This window comes from Callithrix jacchus, chromosome 5 (assembly GCF_049354715.1).
Source record: "Callithrix jacchus isolate 240 chromosome 5, calJac240_pri, whole genome shotgun sequence".
Lineage (NCBI taxonomy): Eukaryota > Metazoa > Chordata > Mammalia > Primates > Cebidae > Callithrix > Callithrix jacchus.
The window spans coordinates 155,444,134-155,463,407 of record NC_133506.1 but is presented as its reverse complement, the minus strand read 5'-3'; the positions used below and the strand labels follow the sequence as shown (position 1 = coordinate 155,463,407).

The window sequence follows — 19,274 nt, the reverse complement described above, 5'->3', positions numbered from 1 at the left end:
TGCAGACCTGCTAAGTTAATGCCACAAATATTAGTATTTTGTTAAGGTAGCACCTAATTTCACGTTATTAATTTCTCTACTATGACTATAAAAAATAACTCTGAGACCTCAGAGGCTTAACACAGAGGTTTCTTTCTCACACACATCACCATCCATTCTGGTTGCAGCAGTGAAAAGGAGTAAAAATTAACAAAATGGTATTTATATCTGGGGAGAGAGGCAGAAATGTGAATGAGACACACACATAAGATATTTTAGAATTATCGATAGCATCTGTTAGGCTGAGTGGTAGGTACATACACATCCATCTTATTCTACTTTAAATCATTCATATATAATAAATATACTTGGGTATGTATTTTTTTTTGAGACAAGTCTTGCTCTGTTGCCCAGGATGGAGTGCAGTTGCACGATCACAGCTCACTGCAGCCTTGAACTCCTGAGCTCAGCCTCTCAGGTGTGTGTCATTGCACCTTACTTATTTTTTTTTTAATTTTTGGTAGAGTTGATGTCTTGCCATGTCGCCCAGGCTGGTCTTGAACTCCTGGCCTCAAGCATTACTCCTGGCTTGGACTCCCAAAGCATTTGGATTACAAGCATAAGCCACCCACACCAGGCCTCTCAGCTGACTTTTAAACCATGTTATTACACATCAACATATTAACGAGGAAAGTGTAAACATTTTTTCCTACTCTACCTCATTCCTCACCTTCACAAACAAGAAGCTTTTCTCCTTTAAGGTGGTCTGACATTTTCGTGCTAAAGAAATTCCTCATAACTTCATACAGCCACAGTTGGCTGTCACTGTGGCTAAAGGAAAATGAGTTCGTTTGTAACTTTGCGATCCCCTCAGACCATAGAGCTATAACCAGTGACTCCAGGAGCTGCTTCTACTGCTTCTGCTGTGTTGCTACCCTGAGGGGATGCCCTCACAATGAATCAGTGTGGCATTGCCCAGGCTTACTGTGGACCTTATGTGACACAGGCACTCCTCCACAGTTACAGTGTCACTTTGGTTTAGCTCCACATTTTCTAGCAAAGATTTGTGGTTAAAATGAGGCAGATTTTGTAGAACTAAATCCTGTTTGAAAAAGTGAATTAGGCCGGGCGCAGTGGCTCAAGCCTGTAATCCCAGCACTTTGAGAGGCCAAGGCAGGTGGATCACGAGGTCAAGAGATCGAGACCATCCTGGTCAACATGGTGAAACCCCGTCTCTACTAAAAATACAAAAATTAGCTGGGCATGGTGGTGCGCTCCTGTAGTCCCAGCTACTCGGGAGGCTGAGGCAGGAGAATTGCTTGAACCCAGAAGGCGGAGGTTGCGGTGAGCCAAGATTGTGCCATTGCACTCCAGTCTGGGTAACAACAGTGAGACTCCATCTCAAAAAAAATAAATAAATAAAAATAAAAATAAAAAGTGAATTAATATACTGAAAGATGAGAAAACTGTCAAGTCTTACTGCAGTCTAATGCAGGGCATCATTAGAAGTTGGTTCTATTCGTTGACCTTTGTTACTGCCTAAGGCCAATGGTTCTTAACTCAGTGGGAAAAACAAATCACTTCTGTATGTATCCTAAATACTAGAATGTGAAATCCAATAAACAATCTCTGCCATACCGTGCTGCTAAAATCAAGTCATAATTGTTAAGCAGAGGTGTGAGATGGTGTTAATCTTTTTGAAGTGCTATAACAAAATACATGCTGGGTGGCTTATAAACAGCAGAAATTTATTCTCACAGTTCTGGAGGCTGTGAAGTCCAAGATCAAGGCAGCAGCAGATGCAATATCTGGGGAGGGCCCACTTCCTGGTTCATAGATGGCATCTTCTCACTGTGTCCTCACATGGTAGAAGGGGTGAGGGATCTCTTGTGGGCTTCTTTTACAAGGGCACTAATCCAATTTATGAGGGCTCCTCCCCCATGACCTAATTACCTTCCAAAGATCCCACTTCTTAATACTATCACCTTGGGGATTAGATTTCAAATATGAATTTGGGGGAGATACCAATATTAAATCTTTAGCAGATGAAATTAGTAGTACTTTGAAAATGTTCCCGCTGTCTTCTCAGACTACAAAAAAAAAGTGTGAGTCAGCCTGTTGTGTGGGAGAAACACAAGCAAGCACAAGTGTAAGTAGGTGTGCTAACCTCAGACAACGCAGCTGTCAGAACTGTACTTTCAGGTTAGGAGGACTGAGGGAGAGGCAGAAAGGAGGCATGCATGCTGCAGGAGTGGTAGCCTCTTTGATGCGAGGATAATGGGACAGGAAATGTTTTTCAGGCAGAGGTCAGCATCAAAGGATTAAGTGAATTAGCAGCTGGGAAGGATCAAAAGATATATTCAGGGCAGTTCCCAGACCATGAACTGTGCTCACAGTGGTGTGATGCCAAGTGCTGTCCTTTAAGGCAGCATAGGGCTCCTCTATGCTTCAGGTGCCTTGTCCTATCAACACTACAATTCCAAAGAAAGAAGTTACTCCATCTGCTTGTGCAAATCTTACACTGGGGACTCTTGTGGGACCTCAGGACACTATTACGGAATACAAACTAGTCACTTGATGTAAAGCTAAGTCTAGAAAGCCAGACTGGAACAAGGTATAATGTGTCCCTAATGCCACACTGAGGAATGGGACTTAATTGCAATAAGCAGGGAAACACTTGTGCATTTTTAAATAGGGAAAGGACGGGATTAGAACTGACCTTTCCTTCTCCCCGTGCCACCACCAACACAACTCACACTAGTCCCAGCTCTGAAATACTGAGCTTGCCTTTTGGTGCGTGTAGTATTTTTTCCTTTCCTCCAGACCCCATCTTTTCCTTTCCACTACACAAGATTCAAGAATGTGAAAGATGGCAGCAAAATTAAATGGTTTACACTCTATAATTTGGAGGGTTTATATTAATAGCAGAGTTTCTCCACCTCATTTTGGACCAGTAAGTCTCTATTGTAGAGCGCTGTCCTGGGCATTGTAGGGTGTTTAGCCCATCCCTGAACTCTACTGGCTAGAAGCCAGTGCACTACCTGTGATGACAATGAAAAATGTCTTCAGACACTGCCAAATGTCCCTTGGAGGGCGAAATCTTCCCGAGGAAGAGACATTGTTTTAGAGTGGATGTCTGTTCATTTACAAAGCAAGTTTTTTGTTTGTTTGTTTTGTGAGACAGGGTCTGCCGCTGTTGTCCAGCCTGGAGAGCAGTGGGGCAGTCACAGCTCACTGCAGCCTCAAACGCCCAAGCTCAAGCAATCCTTCCACCTTAGCCTCCGAAGTAGCCACCACTGTGTGCCACGACACCAGGCTACTTTTCTTAGTTTTTGTAGAGACTGGGGTCTCCCTGTGTCTCTCAGGAGCTATTGGCTTCAAGTGATCTCACCTTGGCCTCCCAAAGTGCTGGAATTATGGACATAAGCCACTACTACACCACTACCCCGGGCCTTTTTATTTTATTTTATTTTATTTTAGCTTGGAAACAAAAATATCTAACTTTTAATTCTTATGAAGCTTGGACTCATATTCTAGATACAAGAGTCGTTTGTTATTTTTCTTTTTTCTTCCTTTAACACAGTAGTGATGACTTCCTCTCACATAATCTTAGGGGCATTTTTTTACTTAAAAGCAATGAGTCCGTTTCCGTTTCAACATTGCCTTTTCATTATTAGCATCAGATTTGCTTGTCTAGACCTCTGGAGCAATGGAAATCTGGTGTTTGCCTGTTCAGGGCAAAATGCTCAAAGCTGCCTCATTTCACACCCTACACCAATGTCTGGGCAGGACTTCACCTTTGGCTTATATTGGTGATTAAACCACTTCCCTCACAGACATTGATATGGACACTGTCAGTTCCTGATTAACTGGAAAAGCAATAGAAGCGAAATTTATTACACTCTATTAAGACGTGTACACTTCCAAAAGTAATGCAGAATGATCCCATGAGAAGTTTATCTGCACCTTTTCTTCCCATCAGAATTGTAGAGAACCATAGCAGTATTTTTGCAGGTTCTCAGGATCTAAATCGGGCCCCGAAGACACAGCACCAGCTGCTCAGGAACCAGGAGACTTGCCCAGGGACCGCCTGCAGCAATGGTTCCGGTAGAGCTCCTCTGTGTTATATGCTCTAGTGAGATCTAGAGTCTGCACTCATCCACAGTAACCACCATACTTATAGCAATGGGAAAATCATGGTACATTAGTCAAGACAGACCCGAGGAAAGATCCTCCACGGGTCCTGGCACTCAACAAGTCTCAGTAAAATGTCCAGTGAAGCTTGAGTAGAGGGGTTTACATAGCAGCAGCAGCCACAAGAAAATTTTATTGCTTCAGCCTCCGTTGAGAAAACAGGGACAGTATTTGTTAAACCACAGCACAAAAATGAAGTTTTATTTATTTAGAGACGGAATCTCACTCTGTCGCCCAGGCTGGAGAGCAGTGGCGCGACCTCAGCGCACTGCAACTTTGCCTTCCGGGTTCAAGCGATTCTCCTGCCTCAGCCTCCCAAGTAGCTGGGATTACAGGCGCGGGCTAATTTTTGTATTTTTAGTGGAGACGGGATTTTGCCTTGTTGGCCAGGCTGGTCTTGAACTCTTGAGCTCAAGTGATCCGCCCACCTCGGCCTCCCAAAGTGCCAGGATTATTGGCGCGAGCCACCATGCCCGGCTTAACATTTTAAATTTCTTAGTGGCTTGAAAAGAAAGCACTGTAAAAGTATTCGCCTTCCCTATCCTCTGCATATGTTTGTTTAGAAAGTAGCAAAACAAACCCAAGTGTTTACTAATTCCTAACATTTAAACTGGAAAGACTGGCCATAAGAAATGACTTCATAAAATTGTTAGTCCATCCTGAGGTGACGTCTTGCCTCCTCATCCCCAGGCGGCGCAATGGGAGTGACTACGTGGTGCTTGGTGTCGTGAGAGCTGCCCTGGGAAGGGAACTTGGGGTTCTCAGGCTGCTAATGACGCGGTCTCCTAAGGGTCCCAGGACAACTTGAGCAGTCCCCGAGAGCAGGCCCCGGCCGGGGTTCCGCGGGGACCCCTTAGAGCAGCCTGCTCCTCCCCCAGGCGCCAGACCCAGTGGCACGGCCACTTTAAGGGCGCCCGGGGCGTGCTCGCCCTCAGCTGCAGCCAGGAGCCATTACTGCGGCGGCACGCAGCGGCTGTGGAGCTCCTCCTGCTGGGAGGCTGCCACCGGACCCAGCACGTGGTAGGCGGCCATGGCTGCTTCAATTATCTGCCAGGAGCACGGCCGGATCTCGGGCCAGGTAAGAGGCGGAGGAAGGGGAGGCAGCTGCGTTTATTACCTCGCGAGCAGGCTCCGGGCTGGTGGCCCCCTCGGCCCTCAAAGCCCAGCCCGGGAAGCTCTCATTCTGGGGGTACCGCAAGGAGCGGGTAGCAGGAAGGGCCCCTTCCAGGGCATGAGTTCGCCCTCCTCGTGCACTCCGAGCTGGGGAAGCGAGGACTCGGCTTCCGAGGGTGGCCCCGGGTGCCACCCGGCTTTTAGGGCCTGAAGTCGGGGAGGACGGGGCTGATTTATCTCAGGAGAGGAGGCCATAGAAGAAATAGGACTGAGTCGTGTTATACAGAAAACCCAGTGTAAATGAAATTTAAATGAAATGTTCAGAGTGAAACTTATCTGGAATCCAAAAATTCCAGATTATATCACATCAATTACTCAATAAATGTGAATTCTCCAACTTAAAAACGTCTTAGTCCTTGACGTTTGCCCAGTTTATTTTTCGAGCAGAAGTCCACTTGTAGCATTGGCTACCTAGAACACAATTTAGTAGGCACGCTGGGGCTGGTGGCTGGTCAAAAATGTGAATGATTTTTATTTTTAATATAAAAGTTTCTTTAGGCGCGCTGTCTTCCTGCATTGCCCTCTGCACAGTTGGGCATGCTTATTTTCAGTTTGCACACTGGCGTGGCGTCCCAAAGCGTCCTTCGTGGAGCTTCCACCCAAACAGGCAGCTTTGTGTGGAACCAAAACCGTGATGGGACGGGGACCTGCTCTGCACCATCCGCCACCTCCATGGAAATCAAAGGCCCACTGACCTCTCTTGAAAGCACTTTATTTTTCAGCCCCTTTAGCAAAGCACAAAATCACTTTTGTAACTGTTTTCGATAAAAGTGAAAGGTGATGATTACGCCACTGGGAAGAAAGCATAGGCGAGACCAGCTGGGGCAGGGGGCTTTCATCTTAGTATTTTCCACGTCTTGATAAATAGGAGAGGGCAACCTTTTGTGCTGAGTTTAGTCTTTTTACCTCTTAGAATGCTCTGCAAATAATTTCTCCCCTAAGAGCAAGCTTTTTGAAATGGAATTATGATCACTTTGAAGTAGACTCGTTTAACAGGTTTTCTTAATTTTTCAAGATGGAGGAACCTACTTAAACTCTAAGGAAAAATAGTATTTTATGATGCCGGATTAGGCAAAGCTGCACAAAACGAATTCTGAATGAAATACCTGATTATCTAGTAGAACATAAATGATTGTGATTTCCTCCCCTTAAGAGAGTGTGGAGCCCCAACTGATTTCTTTGTGTGCCTTTGTGAGAAGAGCGAGTTGCCCAGTTTCTCCAGATAGAGCTGTTTAAATCCCCTGACTCCTGGGGAAACTGAAGGCCCACAATTGCCTCCTGAGAGCCTCAGCCCTGCAGCTGCTGCTGATTGTGGGCTACGCTGCTCCTGGTGATAAGAGTGACATAAATAACAACTCACTAAAATGTAGGAGTGATTTGCTTTAAGCACTTCAGCACCTGCTGTTACTAATTAAGGGTTTAGCCTGCCACAGATTGCAAATGGAAATCCAGTGTTTTAAAAATTGTAGAGACTGGAGTGCCCTGCGTGTTACTGTGATCACAGAAATGAAACAGCGTGGATAAAGTGTGTTGGTGACAATGATGTTGTGTCATTAAAACTGCCCACACTTAAAGGATATGTACTAAGGTGTTAATAGGCCTTACCCTTGAGTGGTGGAATTAGAGATACGTTTCTTTTTTGAATTTTTCAATATTTCCCAATGAATACTTGTTATTTTTGTTTAAAAAGGTATAGTAAGCAATTCAAACAGAAAAAGAAATTTCATCAAATGAAATCTAGCATTGCTTCAAATTATAGTGCCCACAGGTGAAAATCTTAGATGTACTAACAGGCCGTTTTCCAAGCAGAATATACTAGAAACAATCCTTTTTCATCAATAAATCTTTTTCATTGCCTGTGTTGATATTACATTGTCAACAAGATATTTTAACTAAATATTCAGATTTATGTTGATTATAAAGTATTCCGTTAATTTGAGTTAACTAGAATTGGGATAGTGGACTTGAACAGTGTTCTGATTTGTCTGTTAACATTCCAAGCGTGCTATGGCACTGATTTTGTAAGGCAGGGAAAGAAGCATTTGGCAAGAGAGCAAATCAGTTCTTTCCAGAGCTTCTTTATGTCATACCCCCTCTGTGCCATGATGCAAGACACTATGCAGAAACTTCAGACTCCTACACAGAATGGTGGGTTAGTGGTGCTTGCTTCTCCTCATCCCTTTCCAGACTGTGTTCCTACCTACCCTCAGATTTCTCCCTACTTCCCAGTACCTGTGTTCTGCCCTTCATAAGTCTTTCTTGACGTTTTTTTTTTTTTTTTTCCAAAAGGCTGAGAGATTCTGGGGACATTGGGAACGGAGCCTCTGAGGGTAATAGTGCAGTCAGAATGCCCTGTGCTAGGTAGGGAAAAGACTCAAGCTAGGCAGCTGATTTCTGTTATTCTAAAACTTATGCTCTGCAGGAGGTCCTGTTTCCTGAGCAATGTGATTCAAACAGTGCAGAGATCAATTCGATTGAGAGTTACCGTCAGTGCCCAGCAGGCCACAGTTTTCCCTCTCCCTAACCCCTGCCTTGCTAGGTTGACTTGATGCTTTCCGTGTTCTTTGTGCTCGGGTTCTGTATTACTTGAGAAAGCATGGCGGTAACTACCACCTGCAGTGCACTATACAAACACTTCTCATAGCAATCTTGCAATGTAAGTATTTTGATCCTCCAGAGGAGCATCACTTAAGTGTCTTATGCAAAGCCACTGGTAAATAGTTGAACTAAGTGACAGATTCTGGTCGGTCTCAAATGGCTTTGCTCCCTTCCCACTGCATCAAGCTGTTGAAAAAGAATTAGTAATAGCCTTGAGTAGAACTGGTCATACTCTAGTCTTCCTGCATTCCAAGGATCAAATGCCATGCTTTCTTATCAGCAGAGAAAAGGGCTCTTAGAATGTAAGCCCCATGAGGGTAAGGACCTTGTCTGTTTACCGTGTGTTCCTAGACCCAGCCCTTTGTCTGCCCTATAGTAAGGGCTCCATAAATATCTATGGAGAGAATAAATGTCAAGCCTATTTACACAGATACATAAAGTGGCAGAATATTTAAAAGAAAAAATAAACTTTACTAATAGGAAGTTTTACAAACTATATCCCAGGACACCCTAGTTTATATGTGTTATTGTGGCGTGGTTATTAATAGCACCTCCTTTCGTTCTCAAAAACGCCTCAGTTTGGAAGATCAATTATATGGTCATCCACCCTAATTGTACTAGATGGGTTATTTTGGGGCATTCATATTCACTTCAATTAATCAGGTTAATTAAAAAACAAAACTAGAATTGCTCCTGTTATGATCACTTGTTAATGATTGTTTCATTGTTTGGCTTTGCATTCACAAAGAATATATTTATATAGAAGAAATCATGTGCTACAGTGGAGATTCGAAAACTGTCTGCACTTAGAGACATCACAGAGGCTTAGCCTCCCGTACTGCTCCTAAAGTGCGGCTGGAAATGAGTGTTTCTAAAAGGCAAAGGAAACAACTAGTGGGGCCCCAACACTCTCTACTATAGAAATTCCATATTTCAAAGCGTATTTAAAAGTGTTAAGCTGTCTTCTTGGAACATAGACTATTGCGGGAGGTAGAAGGAAATAAGGTTGGTAAAGTAGGTTGGTAGCAGGCTATGAAACACCACGCTAAGGAGTTTAAATTTGTATTCTGTTTAGAGTAGGATAGCACAGGTGAAGGAGATTGGCTCATGATGGTGAAATGAGCACACAGGTCCACCGCCCTCTCTACCTCAAACTCCATAGCAGGAGATGTTTTCAAAATGTGATGATTCCTACAAGTAAATATCATGGAACAAACAAATACAATGCATAGTTCTTAATGGGATCTTGGTTTGAACAAAGCAATTCCTCTCTAAACAATGAAAAAAAAACCCACAGAAAAATGTGACATTTAGAAAGCAGATGGGGTCCAAATTGCAACTAAAACAAAAGTAGAAAAACCACAGCTTACAAGACATAAAGAGAAGAAATGCAGTGATAAAACAATTTTAGTGATAGTCCAGACTCAGTGTTGACAGAAACAAAGATGAATAGCCCAAAGGGTGCTCACCTGGTGTGAATTAGCTGGATGCAGAACACCCAGGGCCAGGTGGGCCCCCTTGATTTACCCCGTGGACTCTCCCCTCTCAATCCTGCTACCACAGGAGCAACGATGCTTTTAACTTAAGAACAAAGCCCAGGAAGTTTTCTCTAAAGAAAATGAACTGTATATGGGATGATGACTCTTGGTGTGGGTAATTTCCAGACTTCTGTAATTGAAAAAGGAAAGGAAAGGTAGTTCTTCCCAGGAGGGAAATAAACTAACATGCTTGGTCTTCAGAGTAAAGCCTACCTTGATTTGACAATTAGCTGGCGCCAACCTCTCCGTTCTCCAGCATTTGCATTCGCTCACTCTGCTCACACCAAACCCAAAGTCAGTTGTCTCATTAAAGGAGGCCCCCACTGGGGAAACACCACTGCAAATGCAAGAGAAACTGCCTGTTCATATCCACTTAGTTCTTGACTCATATTTATGTTTGGAAACCAAGGCTTGCCAGACATTAGCAGAACGAGACAGATGCACAGATAGGAAAATTAAAAAGACAGATTTTTAAGGTTCTATAGTCTGAATGTTTGTGCCATCTACCAAATTTATATGTTGAAATCTTAACTGCTAAGGTGATGGCATTAGGTAGGATCTTTGGGAGGTCATAAGGGAGGAGTCCTCATGAATGGGATTAGTGCCTTATAAAAGAGTCCCAAGAACCCTTGCTTCTCTACCATGTGAGGACACAGAGAAATTGCCATGTATAAGCCAGAAATTGTGCCATCACCAGACACTTAATCTGCCAGTACTGTGGTCTTGGACTTCCCAACCTCCGAGCTGAGAAATAAATTTCTGTTGTTCATAAGGTACCCAGTTTATGGTCTTTTGTCATAGCAGCTCCAATGGACTAGGACATAAAGGAATAGAAAAAAAAATTCTTAAAATTTGAATTTGTATTTGTAGAGAGAATATTACATCCTAAAAAATATTAGGTTATGAAAAATTACTAAAAATATCTTAGAAATTAGCAATTTACATTAAATGGATTGAAATTGGAAAAAAAAAAAAACCTTAGAAGGACTGAAGACTAAGCCAGTGATCTGGAAAATGAGGACATTTCTGAGAAAGAATTTGAGGCATGTAGGATCACTCTAAGACAGCCAGCCTCTCACAGAAGATTTACAAAGAGAGACAAAGAAAACAGAAAGGAGGAAATAAAGAAATAATAAAAATTTCAGAGCTAAAGATCCACTGCGGCCAATTAGGATGAATAAAGTATATGCTTAAACACAACCTAGAAACTATCAGAACCCAGAGGGAAGAGAGAAGAGCATCCAAAGAAGAACGAAGCAGCTTATTCTTTTCATTAGCAACTCTGGATTCCAGAGGAAAGTGATTTTGACCTTAGAAGTGTTTGCTGGGTGAAACTTGCACTGAATTGTGAGAGCACAGTGAAGATGTTTTCAGACATATTAGGACTCTGATGCTATCAGATAGTCTTTAAAAGAATTTTCTGAGCCTGTACTGCAGTTCAATAAAATGAATCCAAGAAAGAAGCAAATATGAGAAACAAGAAACTGTAAAAATCAGAGAAACAAAGAATTAAGTATAAATGTTAAAAAGTTAATATTGAATAATGATTGAAACTAAAATTCCAGATGGTCATAGCATGAGAAGTGCATGGGGTGGAGGGAGACATGTTAAGGATGCTGCCTTGTTTAGAGAGAGGCTGTAGATTTAGATTAACTCTATATCTTAATTGAAAATGGCTCTGTACACTTACTAAAAATTATTTCTGAGATTTCAGTGGCCAAAGTGGAATAATTTGAGTAACAAAACAAATGTTAGTATTGGATTGTAACCCAAAGAATAAAATGAATATCCAAAAGTCCTTACTGATTTAAATAAATACTTGACTAAATAAGTAAATGAGGTAGAGGGGATATATCTTCCTCACATGAGATTTCCAAATCATAGATGTAGATGGAAGGAAATAGAAAATCACCAATGGAATGTCACAGTAATAGTTGTTGCAGACAAGCTCCACGAATGAAGGGCAGGAACACAGGGCATAACTTTACGGAGAAATGGGAGGATTTGCAAAGACTCAAACCATCTTCCCCAACATATTTATTAATTAAGATGATGGTCTGAACATACATCCACAATTGTTTGATATTTCTCCCTTCAAGAGGTGGTACTTCAGTCCCCTTCCATTGAGTGTGGCTGGACTTAGTGACTCCCTTCTGAAAACAAGAGTGTGGAAAGGAAAAAACAAGTGACTTGACAATGGAGAAACTTTGCAGATACCATCTTAACCCAGCAACCAGGGTGAACGTCTCTGGCCATCTCCCATTGATACATGACAACATAAGAAGGGGGCACTTGTGTCTATGATGTTCTACCCAAAATCTATAGTCCCAGTCTAATTATGAGAAAATGCCAGACAAATCCAATAGTGGGACATTCTACAAAATGTCTGACCAGCACTCCTCCAAAGCCAGAAGAAAACTGAGAAGCTGTTGCATGTTAGAAGAAACGAGGAGACATGAGGACCAAGTGCAGCCTGTTACCCAGATGGGATCCTGGGGTAGAAAAAGGCTGTTAGTGGAAAAATTGGTGGAATTCAAATAAAGTCTGTATTTTAGCTAATGGTATTATGCTAATATTAATTTCTTAAGGTTTTCTTTCTTGTGGTTAAAACCCCCACAATTTCTTGGTTTTTATAAACATACTGTGGTTGTAAGATGTTAATATTTGAGGAAGCTGAGTCAGGTGTTTATGAGAACTCACCATGCCCTCTCTGCAACTCTTCTGTAAATCTAAAATTAATTCTAAATAAAAAGATAATTAAGCACTTAAGGAATAGAAATTAGGGATTTCACTCTCAAAATATTATAGGAGCAACAGGATGGAAAAATGAAAATTTGATCAGCCTAGGAGTGGCTACGGGAAAAAAGAAAAAATTACAGTAAATAGGAAGCCTGAAATAACAAATGAAAGGGAATAAGGTCATTTCACATTCAACTGTAAATGTTCACAATTAATTAACATTAGCTAATTCATTATATTGCATTAATGAAGTTAGTTAATGTGCACTAGTTAATGTCAGTAATGTAACTAATTATTCAAATTTATAAATTAAAAATTGAAAGGTCAGATTGTAAACTGTATAAATTCAATTAAAAGCTATTTGTAAACGTCAGAGAAAATCAAGATGGTATAGAAGAGTTCAAAATAAGGGGTTATGAAGAACTAAGAGCTGTATGTCAAAAATAAAATTTGAGGCGAAAAGCATTAAAGGGCAAGGAGGTATATTTCATATAGTACTGTTCTCTCCATAGAATCATCTATCTATCTATCTATCTGTACACATTCTTTAATATACTATATAAACAGATAACATATATTGTTAGATATTATAGTTATATATTTATACAAATATCATTATCATGAACCTTTATGTACTTAGCCCATAATTATAACCTATGGTTAGAGAAATTGATGGATTGACAAAAGCATAATTAAGGAGATTTTGATACTCCTCTTTCATAAACTGAAAGATCAAGTAGACCTAATAGATGCAAAGAAAGAATTAACAAGTTTGCTTTAAAACATATAGCTAGAGCTCTATGCACAACAGAAAATAGACATTGTTTTCAAGAACCCATGGGCGATTAACAAAAACTGACTGTGTATTAGGCTATGAAGAAAATGTCAACACATTTTACAATGTAGACGTCATTCAAGACACATTCATTGTTGACAATGCACTGAAATAAGAAATGAGCAACTAACAAATACCCACACACAAAAAACCACACTATCCCCTTGAAAATTAAAAGTATCTTTGTAGAGGTATTTAATAAAAGTCTTAGATTAAAATGGAAATATCAACTGAAATGATAAACTAACAACGAATGAACATGAACTCACTATATATAAAAATTCGTGGTGTACAACGAAATTCCACTAGGAGGAAAATGTAGATCCTCACTATGCTGCCCAGTCAAACTTTCCACAGTGATGAAAATGTGTCGTTAAGCCTGTTAATCCACACTCACCACATGAGGATGCTGAGCATGTGAAATATGGCTAGTGCAACTGAACCAAATTTCAAATTTTATTTAATTTTAATTAATATAAGTTCAAATTTAAATTGCCATATGTGGCTAATGCAGTGGCCCACACAGTTCTATATTCACAATAAAGCATTACCAGAAAAAGAAAAACTTATTTATAGGTAGGAAGCAAAATGAACTCAACATCAATAATAGATATTATATATATTTTAAAATTAAAACATTAAACATAAATCCATATGAAATGGATTTGTAAAAATGTACATGAACAAAATTCATTTAAGAGAAGGTAGGAAATTTCAATTTGCCATTCATCAATAAGGAACTATAAAACGAAGTATAAGATCCACCTCCATAAATTTCTTCAGAACCTGATTTTCTAGACATGTTTTACCAAAACTCAAGATGCAGATAATTTCTGTGTTTTATAAACTATTCAAGACTATAGCTCAATACTTTATTCTTCAAAGCTGGCAAAACCCAGATACCCAAATGAAATAAGACAACAAAACAAAATTATATTGATATTCACTTATGACCACAGATACAAAAATCTAAAGGTGAAAGAATTGAATTTATTACACATTATGAATAGGTTTATCGCAAAAATCTGAAGGTGAAAGATTTTATATAAATGTATAATTACACATTATGAATAGGTTTATCCCAGCAATGCCATAATGGTTTGACATTAGGAAATCTATTAATGGAATTCACTACCTAAGAGATCAAAGAATAAAAAATAATATACTGAAAAAGCATTTAATAAATATCGACACCCTTTTCTGATGTAAAATTCTTAGCTTCCAAATAGAAACTTTTTTAACTGATAAAGGATATTGATCAGAAATCTTCAGTATCATATTTAGTAGTAAAAACATTTGCAATACTCCAAGTAAAGTCAGAAACAAGACAAGAATGTCTCCTATCACTCCTGCTATTCACACTTGTTTTGGATGTTCTAGCCAATGCGTACATTCTGGAAACAGACAAAAGCATCATTTTTTGAAGGTAGTATGATTGCCTACCTAGGAAATTGAGAAGAATCAACGGAAATGTATTAGAACTGAACAGAGAGTACTATAAAATGCATTATTTGAAGCAAGTTCCTTCATACAGAAATCAATAGCACTTCTATATGTCAGCTGTAATCAGTCAGAAAATGTAGTGAGTAAGAAAAGAGATCCCCTTCGCAGTGACCCCCAAATGTTGCAATATCTGGGAATACATTTACCAGGACACATACAAAATTGCTATGAAAGTCCATAAAACCGAAGAACATAATAGAAGACCCAAATTCTCTGAGACACATCCCTCCTAAATACAGAGATTTAATATAGCAACGATACTTTCTAATTAACTGTTAAAATAGAGGCAACCGTAATTAAAACTTTAACAAGGTTCCTTGACAAACTGATTCCAATTTCTGTTGGAAGAGAAATTGTTGGAAAATATCTAATAACCAAATAGAAAAATAACAAGGAAGGAACCATATGCTCTATATCAAAACACACTGTAAAGAGCTAGTAATTAAGCAGTGTGGTATTAACCAGGAATAGGCAAATAGATCAGTGGATCAGAATGAAGTCCAGAAACACACACATATACACACAGAAACACACACCAAGACACACCCCTACCTGGCACTGTGAAAACTTCTCTTATGAAAACACTGAGAGAAGGTTAGTCTGTTCAGTAATCCTGTTAGGTCAATTAGTTCTGCATTTTCAAAAAAATGAAAGCAGATACCTACCTCATATTAATTGCCACATAAGCTCCAGCTAGGATAAAAAGCTAAATGCAAAAATAAACCCTTAAAAGTATTAGAACACTCTACCAAAGCATATTTTAACATAAATAGAGATGGCTTTGAAAACAAGATAAAATTCACCAAAGCCATGAAAGAAACAATAGCTGTGTCACTAAATATTAAATACTTACTAGTGACAAGAGACCTTAGCATCAGAATTGAAGGCAGAGTGACAGACTGGAAAAAAAAAGTAGTTGACTAATATCCAGTCTATATAAACTCCCACAATGCAATAAGAAAAATACAAATCGTAAACAGGAAGGTGAACAAAGGGAGTAAATGGGCACGCATAATAAATACACGATAATCAGATGCAGATTGCCACTAAAATGAAAAGTTACTCCATTCGTTCAAAAAATGCCGATAAAAAGGATAAAGGTTTTTGCTCACAATATTGGCAAACATTTTAAAAGGTTTAAGAATAATCAGCCTTATTAAGCGTTTGGGGAAATGAGAAATATATTGTTTATGGGGATATAAATTTTTGTATCCTTTGGAGTGTGCAAAACAAGTAAAAATTGATTTTCTGATTTCCTAGTTTTGATCGTAGGATATATGCTTATTTGCACAAAGATGTATTTATAAAGGTATTCATTGTGGCACTGAAATAACATCCAAACCCAACACCAGGAGAATGTCTCAGTCAATTATCATCATCGAAAATAAGGAACCGGATCAAGATGACAGATGAGCACATTCACCCCTGATCCCCAAAAATAACAGAAAACATGTTTTTATGAAAATAAATCTATAACAGCCTGGAAAATGAGAATGTTCCCAGTGAATCAGAATGTTTGAGGAATTGTTGAACTATATTGTTAAATGAAAAAAGCAACTCACCTCAAAAAATAGTAACAGCCCATTTATGAAAAGCTATATAGGTGTGTATTGTACTTATATGGTTGACACAAAAATTGTCTGGAAGGATAGATACCAAGCTCTTGACAGCACTTGCTTCTAGAGAAGGGATTGAATTAGGATATGAGAGATGATAAAGGAAGATTGACTTTTTTATAAAAAGAAGGAAGAAAATTAGGTGAGCAGGTAGAAGTGCAGAAGCTTTGCTTACTTTATCTTGCCTAGTTTCTTGCTCCTCACCTGTTCTTTCCTGCAGTCCTCAGGAAACCAGGCCGAAAAGAGAGGGAAGCCCATGGGGGTCATCTGCGCCAGCATCCTGCCCTGTAGAGTTGCTTCTTTGACAAGATGCCTTTCTCTTTGTGCAAGTATTTCCGGCTCTTTCACTCACTCTTTTGGCTTCAACTCTAATCACCTCCCAAATCTGTTTTCTCATATAGGTGTCTATGGCCTGGCATTTCCTATTGTCTTCTACTTCCATTAATTTAAGTGTCCCCATTCTTTGGCATTTTCAGTGGGTCAAGTTCATTAGCTGTAGAGAATAAAACAGAGAGAAATAAAAGGTGAAGATGGGAATGCTTTTTTTTCCTAATTGAATATACTTGAAAATACCTCCAAATGCAAATAAAGAGCCATTTTGTTTCCTAATATTGAGGTTTGAATAGCACATATATTTCACTGAAAGGACTTTATTTCAGTGTTTCTTAGGATTTAGGAATTTAGATCCTTCTCTGTTTCCTGGAATGCGTGTTTCACCAAAATAAATTGTGTGGGAGAGTTACCACCTTGATCCTCAGCAATAAACAGATTTTCCAGCAGGAAAGACTTTTGGGAAAGTGAGTCATAAGAACTTTGTTGTTTAATAGGATGAGAGAGAAATTTGCAGAAAAACTGAAGTAGAATAGCATCAGTAGGCAAAATGTTTTAAAAAGCATGACCTTCAGATTGTTCCACTACTTCTAGGTACTGAAGATGTGAAATTAATAGTTCCTGTCCTTGAGCTGCTTATATTTGACCATCTAGCCAGTCAGACTAGATGTGGAGTCAATCACGGTGTTATTTGTGAGCTTTATTTGTCTTATCCTCTCATGCATGACATTTTCCCTATGCCTAGGTAATAATTATGTGACGCCTCTGCTTCCTTCTCTTTCAGGCAAAAATAGACGTCTTATTAGTTGGAGATGTCACTGTGGGCTACCTGGCTGATATGGTACAGAAATTATTTTCAAACACAGCAGAAGTCGCCATCACCATCAGTGACCTGAAGGAGGCAGCAGCACTTTTGGATGATTGGATATTCAGTATGATTTTCTTGAAGATGCCTTCTTCACTAAGTGCTGAGGAGCTAGAAGCCATCCAGTTAATTAGGTAAACTTCAAAAGCCTTGATCCTGTATCTTTAGAATAGTTTTTCAAAAACCCATTTTTATAAAAATCCCAAAAAGATGATATATTTCTATTTTATGTTTTAAATTGAGGGTCCAGGAAGTGGCTCATGCCTGTAACCCTGGCACTTTGAGAGGCCAAGGTAGGAGGATTGCTTTAACCCAGGATTTCAAGACCTGCCTGGGCAGCATACTGAGACCTCTGTCTCTACAAAAAATTTAAAAAATTTGCTGGGTGTGGTGGCGTGCACCCATAGTTCCAGTTACTTGGGGGCTGAGGTGGGAGGATTGCTCAGGAGTTTGAGGGCTGCAGTGAGCTATGATCATGTCACTGTGCTCTATCCTGGACAACAGAGTGAGGTGCTATTTCTAAAAAAAAAATCAGGGATATTTTCATGGAGAGATTCTATATACATGTTGTTTTTATTTCCGGTTTGTGGCATTTTATTATGAGAATTATTTTAACTTTTAAACTAATAGGTATGGATTAGAATGTAAGAATCAATTGGTCATAGAAATTTATTTAGTATGCAATGCTTACGTTATTTCCACACGTAACACTTTTTTGATTACTGTATCATTAAAATGGTGCATCTTTTCAGAGTTCATTAACTGTAGTGGCAGACACTAAAGGAAGTGAGCACTCGTAGCTCTCTGTCCTGTCAGCTGCAGCCTGAGGTGTCTCCTGGAGCCTTGAGGTCCTCTGGAATCATTGGGTCCAGAAACTACCACCTCCAGTGTTGTCATTTCGTCTTGTAGCTCCATGCAAGTTCTGCTTCTCTCTTTCTTTTTGAGACAGTCTTGCTCTGCCACCCAGGCTGGAGTGACACTATCTTGGCTCACTGAAACCTCCACCTTCCAGGTTCAAGCGATTCTTCTGCCTCAGCCTCCCGAGTAGCTGGGATTTCAGGCGCACACCACCACACCAGGCTACTTTTTGTATTTTTAGTAGAGATGGGGTTTCACAATGTTGGTCAGGCTGGTCTCGAACTCCTGACCTCATGATCCACCCACCTGGGCCTCCCAAAGTGCTGAGATTACAGGTATGAGCCACTGCAACCGGCCAGGTTCTGCTTCTTTTTAATCCACTCCAACTCTAGAAAATTGGAGTCCAGTGGTGGGAGAGTTAGATTCTTCCCTGCCACTTACAATATATTTAGATTGGGCACATGAACTCTAGACACACCAGGCAAACTATCTGCCTAAAAGTGAATTCCACTTCTAAAACCTGTTGTGAACTATCCTCCTTCTGAGAATATGCTTATTTTATTACAGACCTTAAAAAAATAGAGTTTCATTGGCTGAGGACTCATCATAATATCTCATTTATATCGTATTTTAAAATTTTTTACAGCAACTACATGAGGCAGTTGGAGCAGGATTTTATTGTCCAATACTTGACAGATCAGAAATCTGAGGCTGAAGTGACTTGCCTAAGACCACACGGCTCATTTTTACAAAACTCAGGCTAATTTTATAAAACTAGATTAGAACTCGACGCTTCCCTTCATTTTCTTTCTAGAAGTCTGTAATTAATTGACTTTTGTATTGAAGCCACCTCTTTTTCACCTCTGAGGTTCAGTATTTGCCTAGCTGGGTGTAAACCAAACATAGATAATGGTTTTGAAAGAACCCTGGTCTCTATATTTCAAGACTAGGACCCTAGTTATGCCTCCCTCAGTGGAGTAAAGCTTTGCATTTGCTCACTGTCAGAGCTACCTTTTGAACAAGATAAGAATGAAGTTCTATTTAAG

The 19,274-nt window shown here is 39.8% G+C and overlaps 1 protein-coding gene across 3 annotated transcripts in view; it reads left to right on the top strand.

Moving 5' to 3' along the window:
- Nucleotides 1-19,274, top strand: part of SOHLH2 (spermatogenesis and oogenesis specific basic helix-loop-helix 2) — a 60,704-nt gene that overhangs the window by 11,982 nt on the left and 29,448 nt on the right. For 2 of the 3 annotated variants that reach the window (XM_035302472.3, XM_054256772.2), the window contains exon 2: nucleotides 17,290-17,504. In XM_035302472.3, coding sequence (XP_035158363.1) covers nucleotides 17,290-17,504 — 215 coding nt within the window. Of the gene's footprint in view, nucleotides 1-5,106; nucleotides 5,252-17,289; nucleotides 17,505-19,274 lie in introns of those variants that run through there. The other variant, XM_035302471.3, reaches the window with a different exon arrangement.